A 12,328-nucleotide genomic window follows, 5' to 3' on the forward strand; every position below is an offset into this window, starting at 1 on the left:
CGGGAGGAGGGCGATCAGGCAGGGGGTGCCATGTACATGTGCACATGTACATATGCACATGGCTGGCTGCTGGAGAGGTAAGTGTGTGTGTGGGGGGGTGAGGACTGAGACCCCCATAGTGAAGGGGGGAGGGAGCTGGGCAGGACTGGGGCTGGAATATGCAGCCACAGGGCCTGGGCAGGGAGTGGGACAGAGCCATGGGTGGCTTGTCCATGGGGGAGCTGGGTCCCCACTATTGCATGCACTCCTGGGGAAGCATGGGGGGCACATGCCCCTCAGATTTGTGTGGGATGGAGTGGGCTGCCCGCTATGAGCTTGGGCTCTCCACCCTTGGCCCCATAACCCTGGTGGCTGGGGGCCCCCTCCAGCATGGCTGGGGGCAGGGGGCTGTGGGTGGGGAGTGAGGGGCCTGGACCTGCATCCTGGTGAGCTAAGGGGGCAGGGGGAACTCTGATTTTTCCATGATAAAAAACCCAAAATCAAATACCAAAATTTATAGGTACTTAGAATTTATTTTATTAGAGTGATTGAGCTTCCAAACTGCTTTTAAAATTGTAAATATATCAATAAAATATTGTGTTTGCTTGATACCTATATATATAGTTGTGTTTCATTTGAATCGCAGATGTTGGGTTTTTTCATCAGAGAATTCGCAATTTTTAAATGGAGAAAACCAGGATCTCTGCCGATCAGTGATGTACAGCCTTTCTGCCCTAGCTGTGCGGGAGTGGGGAGTGGGGGCTGCCCTGATCCAGTCACAGGCGGGGAGGAAATTTGGCAGCGGGAGAGGGGTAGAAGGGTAGTAGTATCAATCACCACTGCTCTCCTCCCACCAAATTTCCCGACCATTGGGAGCCTCCACGAGCCGTGGCTCTGGAGATCGGATTTGGCCTGCGGGCTGGGGATTGAGCACCCTGGTTATAGATTCCTGATCTCAATTGAGGCCTCGAGGCTGTAATAAATCACAATAAAGTGGCTGTAATGAAACCATACTTTACAGCCCAAATGTCACTGATCTGAGTTAAACAGGGTTTCTGGGGAAACTTGTCCCTTCTCTCTTCTGTCAGGGTGCTGCAGACTGAGCAATGAGGTAGAAGGTGGTTCACCGCTGGGGAGCTCACAGCAGAGAAAGGAGCAGTAAGATACTGCACTTGCTAGAGTAGATTTGGGCTCTGTCCTGTGCAGTGCTGGGCCTTCCCCGTTTGCTGAGCTGGGGGGGAAGGTCACCCTCAATACACATGGAGGCTGCTAGGAACATATATTTTGAAAGCGGCAGCTAGTTTTGGTGCCTCTGTTTCTGGGAGTCCAGGGGCTGGGCTGAGGGACAGAGCAACAACAACCCATGTTGGCTGTGGATGGAGCTGTGGCTGCTCCTTACATCTGAAAACAGCCTCCAAGTGTTTCATGACAGGCTCCCTTAAATTGGGGGCTGCTTGCGAAGGGAGCAAAGGAAAAAGCAGAGCGGCGAGATCCTTGGTGTCACACATCACAGGGAGTTTAATGACCCATCTGGCTTGCGTGGTACAGCTCTTGCAAGGGCAGGGGACAGTTTCTGCTGGCACAGCGCAATACAGTCCTGTAGGAAATATCTCAGGAGTCGCATCCCTGCGGCTGCTCAGTCCTTCTCCAGATCCCCAAGTGACATCTCACACTTGCCTCCCCCAGGCCAGAGAGCAGCCAAGGAGTTATTTGTGTGGGAGAGGGTAGTTTAGTGTTTCCACAGTAACCCTCTGAAAGCACACAACTGAGTGCCCCCCCCATGGGTGGCACCAATGATGAGAAGGACAAGAGTGGCGTCTCACAGGTGGGTGGCAGAAATGGCCTCTTGGGAGCAGACCACGCTGCACCCATGAGAGTTGTGTAGTGATGTGGGTGAGACAGGCTGGCGGGGAGAGGTAGTCTTCTCACCCTCCAGGCTTTTCCTTCCCTTCAGGACCTCAGCAGCAGCCATTTCCACCTCCGCCATCTCCATCTGGCAAGCAGCAGCCATCTCGTTCCTCGTCACTGTCACAAAGGATGGGTCGTGGGCCAGAGTGCTGAGGCCTCCGGAGATCAGAGCCTGCAGCAGAGGGAAGGGACACCCATCTCAAGGGCTGCTCAGTCTGTGCCAGGGATCCTCCCTGACTTCAGTGCCACTGATCTCCCTGCCTCATGGCTGAGGCACCCTCCAATGGACCAGGGAACCTTCATAGAACAAGGCCTAGAGCAGTTGTTTCCAACCTTTTTTCATTTGTGGACCCTTAAACAAAATTGAATGAAGGTGCAGCCCCCTTTGGATTGTAAGTGTAGGTATTCACATACTCTTGATCGATCATAGTCATCTTTTGCAGACCCCTTACAAAATAGTCTGTGGACCCCCAGGGGTCTGCAAACCACAGGTTGAAAACCATTGGTCTAGAGGACAGTGTGAGCAGGTGCCATGTACACTCCCTACATGGCCCTGCCAGTGCCCCCCCAAGTCCTGACCTGCAGCCCCTGCTATAACATCCCTGGACTCCCCACACCCAGCTCTGCCACTGTCCCTCAGTCCCAACCTGCAGGCCCTCTGTTATCAAAGAATCTTTAAAAAGTAGAGCTAGAAGAGACCTCCAAAGGTCATCTAGTCCAACCCCCTGCCTGAGGTGGGATCATCCCTTTTCAAACCATCCTTATCTAACCTATTCCTAAAAACTATGCGGTCAGCCCTGCTGCACAACTACAAGGAATATTACTGAGACACCAAGAGCACCAGTGACTGCTACAGGTAAAGTCAGTGTCCTACTACTGCAAGGGTTGTTAACGTGCACCTGAGAGCCAAGAAAAAGAGCCATACCACCCACTACTGAAGAAAGCAAAACCTCCCACAGCCTGTACCAATCTGACCATGGGGTAAAATTCCTTCTCGATCCCAAATGTGGCAATCAGCCTGACCCTAAATGGAGGGGCAAAACCCTCCAGCTATGAACCTGCAGGAGCACTGGTATACCACACTCAAAATCTCCAGCCTTGGCTGCAGCTAATACTCAATGCTTCTGAGGAAGACTAAAAGAAACTCCTGACACCTGTAGCAACAGGAGGGGAAACATTGCCTTCCCAGCCCCATGTGGCAAGCAGCAAAGCCCAGAAGCAGACATTCTCCATTCTCCATTGGAAAGAGCAGACATTCTCCATTCTGCTCTGCAACCTGAGGACAGCAACCATAACGCCACATGTCACACCCCTGACTGGAGAGCCAGAACGCCCTTTTCTGTATCCTTTCCATAAACTTATCTCAGCTCCTTTAATCTTCTTTCATAACTAAGCCAGTTGGGGAGATCTGCTTCACTCTCCTGCTGCTGAGTGTGGTCCTCTTTAGCCCTTCTTGCCCTTATGACAGAACCCACTGCTGATCTTGGCTTTCACTCCATCCCTCCCCAATCTGGGATGAACAGCTGGCCATTGACTCCACTTCAACATCCAGTAAATGACCTTTGACTCCTCTAACCAGTGACTGATCTCTTTCTCCATTCTCTCCCTGGACCCAAGGCTGGTCACTGCTGCTATCCTGTCCTGCTACCTACAGCACTCTGCCCCATACTGCTTCCAGCCCAGGAGCAGAGGACTCCTGAACCAGTTTTATCCCCAATAACCAGTTCTCTTCTCTGCTGGTCCCATATGGGAGAGGGCTCCATACAGCATTACCTCCTGGATAAGTAAGGTGGTGGCTGGTGCAGAGGCAGCAGGGTCTTCCTCCCTGGTCAGGTCACTGTCACCATCCATTTGCCACACTTCCCCTTCCTCCACTCCCTGTTCATGGGTGCTGGCCTCCGCTCTGGGCATCTGGACAGCAGGAGCAAAGAGTCACAGCTCAGACAAGATAATTCTGAATATGCAACAAAAACCTCTTGTCCAGTGCAGCCTATGTTGATCCAGGGACCTGCAAGTCTTCCAAGTACTGCCCCCCTGGCTGGCTGAGCCCTGTGGAAACACACTGTTCAAATCTCTCTGGCCAACCACAGTTTTTGCTAGCTGCTCTGTGGCACCCTTCTGGAAGGAGACTGTGGCCTCCTTTCAGACACACCTGCCTTCTCTTTGCCATGCCCCAGTGGCCACCTGCTAACAGCTGGGTGCCCTGTTCATTTTAGTACAATGAGGAAAAGTTTTGTTGGTGCCATTACAGGAACAGAGGGAGCCATATCTTGGAAATCCAGTTCACGCATAGTGCGCTGAGCTCAGAGTTTCAAGCATAGTAACCAGTGTTGCTCTGACTTGGGGCAGGGATCACTGTGATACAATACAACCCCAGCCTGGGGAGACATGAGGGTGCTGTGGTCTGCAAGGGTCTGTGCTTCAGGATGCACAAGGTCCTGGGCTCCTCCCAAAGGAGGTAAATGGATTGCAATGGGGTTTTCACTGGTCAAACCCCACCAGCCAACTGCAACCCCCTGAAGTGGGAAGATCCCTTTGCTCAGACCAGAGGGTGAGGGAGCAGAAAGACCCTGACCCAGGAGGTAATCCAGGCAGCTGGTAACCATGACATTGGTGCCACGGTAAGTCAAAAGCAGCAGGGTGACCCCCAGGGAGATGCTTGCAGAGGCCACAGCAGGAGCTGCTGCACGGTGTGTGAAAGGCCAGTGACTGTCCCAGGGCCAGGTCTGTGCAGTGGAAAGCAGCAAAGCCCAGGTGGAGAGCCAAGGCTGACCCGCTCACTGCATCTGACGCGGAGGCTGGGAAGCTGCTCAGAAACACTGGTCCTGGAGATTACCCCTAGGCATGAGGTCTGAAGGGTCCAGAGCCTGTCATGCATGGGCCCCCAGGTCCCCAGGCAAGAGTCACTTGGGTTTTACCCCCAGTTATAACTGTTAAAGCCTCTGAAAAGACATGTTTGCACCTCACCCTTCCTTGCTACCCCAGTGACTGCCTTTCATGTTAGCCACATATCTGAGTGGCTACTGGGATCTGCCCAAACTAGCACCTGCAGGGCCAGCAGCTGAGGCTGGGGCAACCTGGTGCAGTAATGGTATCTACCCCGTTCTGTACCTCTGAGAGTGCCATCAGGAAGCACCCGCTCTCACATCTGCACCTATGCCAAACCCAGAAATGAGGTGGTGAAGTTACACTGAGTGTGCTCCCTGCCCACGCTATCAATCATCCTTGTCCTTGCTCCATTTCTGTATAGTGGGACTTCTCCAGGGTGCACAGACAGTGATACATCCCTGCTGTTGGGGCTTGAACAGCTAGAGCAGTGACACACTGAGTGTAACCAGGCCCTGCACTCCCAGGCAACCTGTCTATATGCTTCCGGGAGACACCTGTCCCCCATACCTGGCCACCAGCCAGAGTGTGTGCAGGTAAAGCCCATGGCCACATAGCTGCCTTAGTCTCTCTATGAGGAAGAGGTCCTGTCTACACATATAGAACGAGGCATCCTTCTACCCCACCTGGGCAAGACACAGGTGTCTGGTTTGCCACCTACACTGAGGGCATGGGCCCCATGTACCTGTGGGGGAACAATGTGCAGCCCTGACACTGGACACACCCCGACGCTGGCTGCTCGTTTCCTGCTCAGCTCCTGCTGCAGCTTCTCCTGGTGGGAGGTGCATTTGGGCGCTAAAGAGAAGAGAAGAAGGGAACATCAGAGGGAAGAGCACCACCCAAGGGAAGAGCACCGGCGCAGAGGGGATTCGCAGGCAATGGCCCAAGGGAGCAGCGGGCTCCAGGAGCACTCTAGAGGCCTCCTCAGGTGCCAGCTAGCAATGGTTCTCCCATCACACGTCATTGCTGGAGCCATGTCCAGGCCCTCTTCCCTCCCCTTCACTCGTTACATCCCTTGAGAGGCAGTGGGCAACAAAAATGTCTCTGGCTAAGGTAGAAAGAGTTCAGCTGCTTCCATCTTTCACAGCAAAAGATCACAGAAGCATCCCTTGGCTGTATGCCTCGCACATGCCTGCCCCTCTGCCCCACAGTGCTGCCCACTGCTGCAGCTCTGCCTCTCTCCATCACACCCCACAGAAGTAGGGCTGGAAGCGGCAGGAACTAACCCAATGCAGATAGCTGTCGTGTCTGGCAGGACATCTTCTTCCCTTGCAGCTCATCCTCATACTCCACCCTGAGGAAAATGGAAAAGCAGGTCAGGCTGTTCTCAGGATTTGCCTGGCCACTCTTTGACCATTGCTTCCATTGACAAACATCAATCACCAGGCACAATTCCCACCCCTCCTTTCTTTTGCCATTAACCCATCACTGCTCCTCTTCCCACTCTTTTCCTTACCCCCCTCTACTTTCATCTCCTCCCTGCCACAACCTTTTCATCTTACAGCCCCCTCCATACAAAGAACACTATTAATGGTAGCACAAACACCAGCAGTACTGCCGCCCAGCCCAGGGAGTCCCAAACTTTTGGACCAATGGACACCACAAACTCTCAGCATTTCTTACAGGCCACCATGACTCTGCATTGTCCACCTTTTAACTGTGAAGTGGGGTTGGTGCCCTACAGCCTTGCGGACCAATAATAATCTGCAGATCACAACTTGTTAATCGCTGTTAAAGAGATCAGCCAGTTTACTATATAGACAGGTATAGTTATAAGACGAATACGGAGGCAAAAGAGTGCTTCTGGGGAGATAAGACAGACAGACAGGATAGCATCACTAAGAAGTATGAAGGATTAAACCCATTGTACTTAAAGTAACCCATATCTTCTATCCTGTTTCACTACCCCCCTATCTGCAGCCATCCTGCGTGATTTATGCTTATGTACTCAGGCTAACAGTGCTACTCTCCATACTCCTCTTCTGGCTAGATGATGTTACTGTGGCTGAGTTAATAAATTGACTCCTTTCATTCAAACAGCAGCAGCAGCCGATTGCTTTTTGATATAGAAGGTCCCTTGGCTCAGTCTCCCCAATGATCCAGCCAGGAGTATCAGGGGGCTGCGTCTTTTCTACCTTCGCCAGAACACCCAGTCCAAATAAATCAGAACACTATAAAGGTGAGAGGGAGTGAGGAGGTGAGAGGGAGTGAAACAGCGTGTCATGCAAGTGGACCCAACTCAACGTACATCAGAGAGCTGCATTGCTCATGAGCAAGATCTTGGAGAGCCTGAAGGGGTATTTTCACCAGGGATGTCTAGCCATACGCCTGCTCTCTGTGCACAGGCCACCATTTCCATCCAGCCTCCCAAACCTGAAGTTTGTTCCTAAATGGAACAACCCAGTTCTCTGAGGTGCTGAAAACCCTCTTCATCATGTCTCCAGTCCAACATTTCTATATGGTCTGCTCTCAGTATTCTGCATGGGCCACTGCTTCCCGTGTTGGCATTGCCAAATCTTGTGGGGTGCATTGTGATGCTACAGAGCATCTCAGGAGATGATCCATGGTTTGCTTCTCCTCACAAACCATTGGTCGGTTGCATAAAGGCCCCAAGATTTCATGTGAAAGTTGCATCTGCCAAGACCCACTATCAATCTGTTCAGGCTCCATCACATATGCCATTTGTAATTGGAACCAGATGCTAACTCCTCACTGGGGACAAGTCCTTGTTGGCTCCGTTCAACAGCTTTGTCACCTAGTTTCTCCCATTCTTTTGGCCAGAAGGTGGTTTTGGCTGATTCTGGTGGTGTGGTCAATGTTATGATAGAGGACAAAAAGCTATTTCTCGATGAGAGATGACAGTGCACTGGTTGCTGTCCATATAGCAGGTGGCAGTCATTTGATCCTTGTACCTGCCAGTCAATGTTGATTGCTACTTTCCTCCTGATGTAAGGGGGCACTATGCCAGATAGTGTGTATGGGCAGGGAACAGGGGTGGGTTTTAGGCAGCCTGCCATTATTCTGCATGTATCATTTAGGGCAGTGTCAATATGTTTACTGTGACTTGAGTGTCCCCAGGTGGTGCAGGCATTGAGCCCCAGAGAAATGAAGTGCTAAGACAGCAGTGCGTAGGGTGAAGGGATATGCTCCCCACTTGGAATTTGCGAGCTTACGCAGAATGGTGTTTCGTGTGTTGACCCTGGCCTTGGTATTTAATATAAGCTTTTTGTAACTAAGTGTATGGTCCAGTGTTACCCCTAAGTAGACAAGGTGTTTCTGATTTTTGAGACTTTGGTCACCCCAGGTGACATTCAGATGTTGTTCCACATCCCAGCTTCTCAGATGGAGAGCACAGATTTGGGTGTTGCTAGGGTTAGGTTTGAGATAATTGTTTAGATAGTAATCTGACATCTTGGTGTTCGGTGCCCTTCTCTGTGTCCTCAAAATTATTCTGCTGTGTGGTAATGCAGATCATCACCGTAGATGAAAGGCTGACATTTGGCAGGAAGTGACTGATCATTAATGTAAATGTTGAATAAAAGTGGGGTGAATACACTGTCTTGCGGTAAGCTGTTCTTTTGGGAGCACCATCTATTTTTCTGGCCATTTAGTTCTACATTGAACAAAAGTGGGAGTGAGCACACTGAGGTCCCTTGGGTTTTGAGGGTTTCTGCTGCTTTCCATCAACCTCTGTTTTGTTCTAGACTTCAGAGCGTTCCACAAGAAATGTGGGCCCAGATCTTCATCTGGGGTAAACTGGCCTCGCTCCCCTGAAATCACTAGATGAAGATCCAAAAGCCACCTGGCAGCAAGCTGCCAGCTGCTGGGTTAGTCTGCCTCCTGCTAGTAGTAGCAGTCTGTACCTCTCACCCACTACCCAATGGCTGTGTGCAACAGCAATCCCAAGGCCACGGGCCATGGTGCTTTCTAAGGGGCACTGCAATTTTCCCTCACCCTTCATATCCTGCGAGAGGCACAGTCTAGGGGAAATGATGCTGCATAGCCCTCGGAAAGCAGGTCTCAACCTGTAAGCTGAAGCCAGGGAACCTCATTTCACCTGCGATCTGAGACTGAGAGCAAGCCCCAGGAGTTCAGAGTAAGTGATTTATCTTATCTAAGCATGTAGGCACATATACATGAGCACATGTGCACAGGCATTCAGATGCAAGTGTGTACATATGCATGCAGGCATGTAGCTATACACATACATACACATGTGCAAAAAATCAAGTGTGTATGTGCACCCTCCCAGCCCCTACCTCCCCTGAAGATGGAAGCGCTTCTTTCTCCCCTCATCTGCACCCCAAGTCCCAGCAGGCCAGAGGCTTATTCTAGGGGATGAAAGGATTCCTTTCTGAGAGAAACAACTTTGTTTGTGCTGAGAGCATCTCCCTTCCTCCCTGTCCCCTCCATTGACCCAGATGGGGCATTACCGTGATGCTGCATTGTTGTTGTTGGCATTGCTGGCATTGGTATTCCTCTCTGGGGCGAAGTCATCGAGGAAGACAGGGGAGTCTATGTCCTCGCTGCCCTGCTCAGTGAACTGCAGGGGTCTTTGGCTGGCTACATGGGGCTGCAGGGGGCTATGGTGCTCAATGAAGTTGTCAACCTGACCAAACAAGCCCCCTTGCCTCTGGAATGAAAAAAAGGACTGATCAGAGGAGACCTGGAGACCATGCTCCTCAAAGCCAGTTTCATATGGCAGAACTCTCCTCCATGGTCAGTGCTATCTCCACTGCCTGGGCATCTCCCTTGCTCCCCTGCCACACTCCTAGATAACAATTTTGATTTCAGAGGAATGGAAGAGCCTGGAAAGAGGCCTCCCGGGTTGCCAGTCCAGTCCCCTGCTATCACAGGCTCTGCACCATATATGTTTTTACATACATTTATGTAGCTCCATCCTAAGAGCAGCTAGAGCTTTGGGGCCTGTTGGGAGGGTATTCCAGAACCTCACTGCTCTGATGGCTAGAAACCTCTAACTTTCACCTTAAATTAACTCAGTTCATGCCCTTTTGTTCTTGTACCAGAATTGTCTTCTAGCCATACGTGGCTGCCTCAATTAGTTCTTGCCTAATCCTTGGGGATCGAGTGGCCTCAGCATTGTGATTGCAATCTCAGGCATTGTCATATGACCTTGGCCCTGCTGGCCAGTCTATCTGAGACTGCTAGCCCTCTGTGGGCTGTGCTCTGAGTGGGACACTGGTTGTTGGAGCTGGTAGCCTGGGCGTAGTGAGCAAAGACAACACCTCAGGGAAGCAACATTGCTGTGCTCACTCTGTATATCCCTTCCTCCATCGCTGCCTCCACCATAGCTCTCTCCAGCTCCTCCTCAGCAGTCAGATCTCCAGAGATTGCTCGGTGGATCTCAGGGGCAGCTTCTTCTTCAATGGTCCTCAGGCCAGCCTGATTGGAAAGACAGAGATGGGAAGGTCACTTGTGGGGCTGCTACAGGACAGAGCTCTGGCATTAATGACAAGGTGAGAAGAAAGCCACAACCCCAGTTACCTCCTCTCTGGGAATTCCTTCTACAATTCCTTTTGATCACTTCTGTCTCTTTGTACCACCACGAATTATTCCTTTTCTTCCATAGTGCAGACACTTTCCTGCACTGGTAAATGCATTTAAACCTCCTTCCCAACATTTCCTATTTAGACTTAAAACCTGCCCTATCCCTGAGCAGTAGGAAAAGTCTGGCTGCTTCCTACAGGTAGGATGAACGGTGGGCTCCACCTGCCCTGTGTTCCACTGACCTGGATTTCAATGGGGTTCTTTTTGGGCCTGTATCCATAATACTCCTCCTGGTGCTTCATGAACTTCCTGAAGTGCTCCTGGATGAGGAAAGTTGCATAAAACTTGCCTACTGTCACCTCATCATCTGGAGGGGAGAAAACCAAGCCATTAACACTGCTGGTGACACTTCACAGCTGTCCTACAGAGCAGCTACTAACAGGTGAGGTGCTGGCAGATGGTAGCAGGAAAAGCATAAGCCAATGACAGCAGGAAGGGTAGCAGATGCCAGAGGCAGAACACACCTCCAATAGGTGGAATGACCTGGTCCAGGAGCTTCATACTAGTTCGCTTCCAGATCTTCTTGATAATGGCTCTCAGCTCCTCGTTGGCCTGCTCAAAGTTACCTGTGAGGAAACAACCACAGGCTTATTCATTCTGCCTCTAAGGAAACTATATCCTTAGAAAATGACTGGAAGCAGAAAGTCATGATGCAGAGAAAAACCCATGGTACATGAAGGCTCACCCCTCCCTCTCACCTGCCCATCGTCGGTTCATCTGCCCCAGCTTCCCTAAAATACTCATCATCACAGTCTAGGCACCACTTGCTCTCAAGGCCATATTGGCACTCATTGTAAGAAGGTTCTTCCAAAAACTCACTGCAGTCTGTGGGCCTGATTCTGTATTTCTGTGTCATGATATGGCATCTGGAAGTGGGATGCTTCATGAAATGCCCTGGTGCCATGATGCAAGGTGAGATGGCGTACCAAAGGGGTCAGCATCCTATGGCCGGCAGGGTGGATCTAGGCCATGGAACCACTGGATCAGCATGTTGATATGGTTTCAGCAGCATTCAGTACCTTGGATGCAAATATTCTTCCCTTCCTGCTGCAGGGACAAGTGGCATCAAATGGCTGAGTCCTAGCACCCACCCACCTTTGACCCAGCATGAGTCATTCCAGCCTGCAGTCACAAAAGGTTACCTAAACCCTGATGTAACAAAATGTGAAGGGACAGTGTCATGACATAATGACATTGCCTTTACTCAGTGTTTGAGATGAATTTGGTGTGGTGACACTGAGACAATCCTGGGAGAATCAGGATGAGGGAATCTAGACTTCAGACCCATGCAACACATTCTGATAGCTGTCTTAGGTGGTGAGCATGAAATATCACATCCTAAACAGGTCTGTAACTGGCCTGTATGATGAGACATCTAGGGAACACTGACATGACACAAGGACTTCCTTTGGTAACTCAGGAAGTAGTTGATAATCTTCCTGTTGGCAGAGGACACTGACTGCTTTTGGTCATTACAGAGCCAATGACACCCTCATCCAAGCACTGAACTTTCAACACTGATGCCCTTATAGTTTCCAGCTAAATTCTGCATCCTTAAATTTTCCCTGCCTTTTTAATTAAAACTAGTATTATTGTTCTCTTCTGGAATTAACCCATTGTGTCATGTTGCTGTGTGTTCGATAACAGCTGCTCTGCTCCACCCTAGAGGTGACTGGATTTCATGGGATGCATCTACACATACAATTAATGCACCTTAAGTAAACTGCACCCAGGAATGCATCCACATGTGCATCCATGTCAGAAGCAAATTTACTCCCAATGGGAGCAGTTGAATCCAAGGCTGCTCCAGCCCTCTGGCCCTGCTCTGTCCCCCTGCAGCAGCCAGGGGAGCTCCAGGCTCCTCTGGTGCCAGCCCTAGGCTGGCAAGGGGCATGGAGGTCAGGCCTCGGCTCCAGGGAGATGGGGGAAGCTGCCCCAGAGTGGGGGACAGCTCACAGCTGTGTGGAGCTCGGGATTGCAGCCTGGT

General features: G+C 50.9%; 1 protein-coding gene across 5 annotated transcripts in view; it reads right to left on the minus strand.

Moving 5' to 3' along the window:
* Positions 1–504: 504 nt before the first annotated feature.
* Positions 505–12,328, minus strand: part of CACNA1S (calcium voltage-gated channel subunit alpha1 S) — a 91,523-nt gene continuing 79,699 nt past the window's right edge. For 3 of the 5 annotated variants that reach the window (XM_025193316.1, XM_025193317.1, XM_025193315.1), the window contains 9 exons: positions 10,806–10,907; positions 10,524–10,648; positions 10,048–10,176; positions 9,207–9,406; positions 9,033–9,104; positions 6,000–6,067; positions 5,459–5,568; positions 3,661–3,798; positions 505–2,059 (listed from right to left, as the gene is read on the minus strand). In XM_025193316.1, the coding sequence (XP_025049101.1) occupies positions 1,799–2,059; positions 3,661–3,798; positions 5,459–5,568; positions 6,000–6,067; positions 9,033–9,104; positions 9,207–9,406; positions 10,048–10,176; positions 10,524–10,648; positions 10,806–10,907 (1,205 nt within the window). In that variant the 3' untranslated portion in view covers positions 505–1,798. The remainder of the gene's footprint in view (positions 2,060–3,660; positions 3,799–5,458; positions 5,569–5,999; positions 6,068–9,032; positions 9,105–9,206; positions 9,407–10,047; positions 10,177–10,523; positions 10,649–10,805; positions 10,908–12,328) is intronic. The other 2 variants (XM_025193320.1, XM_025193318.1) reach the window with 1 other exon arrangement.

Source organism: Alligator sinensis, unplaced genomic scaffold, assembly GCF_000455745.1.
Source record: "Alligator sinensis unplaced genomic scaffold, ASM45574v1 scaffold1382_1, whole genome shotgun sequence".
Lineage (NCBI taxonomy): Eukaryota > Metazoa > Chordata > Crocodylia > Alligatoridae > Alligator > Alligator sinensis.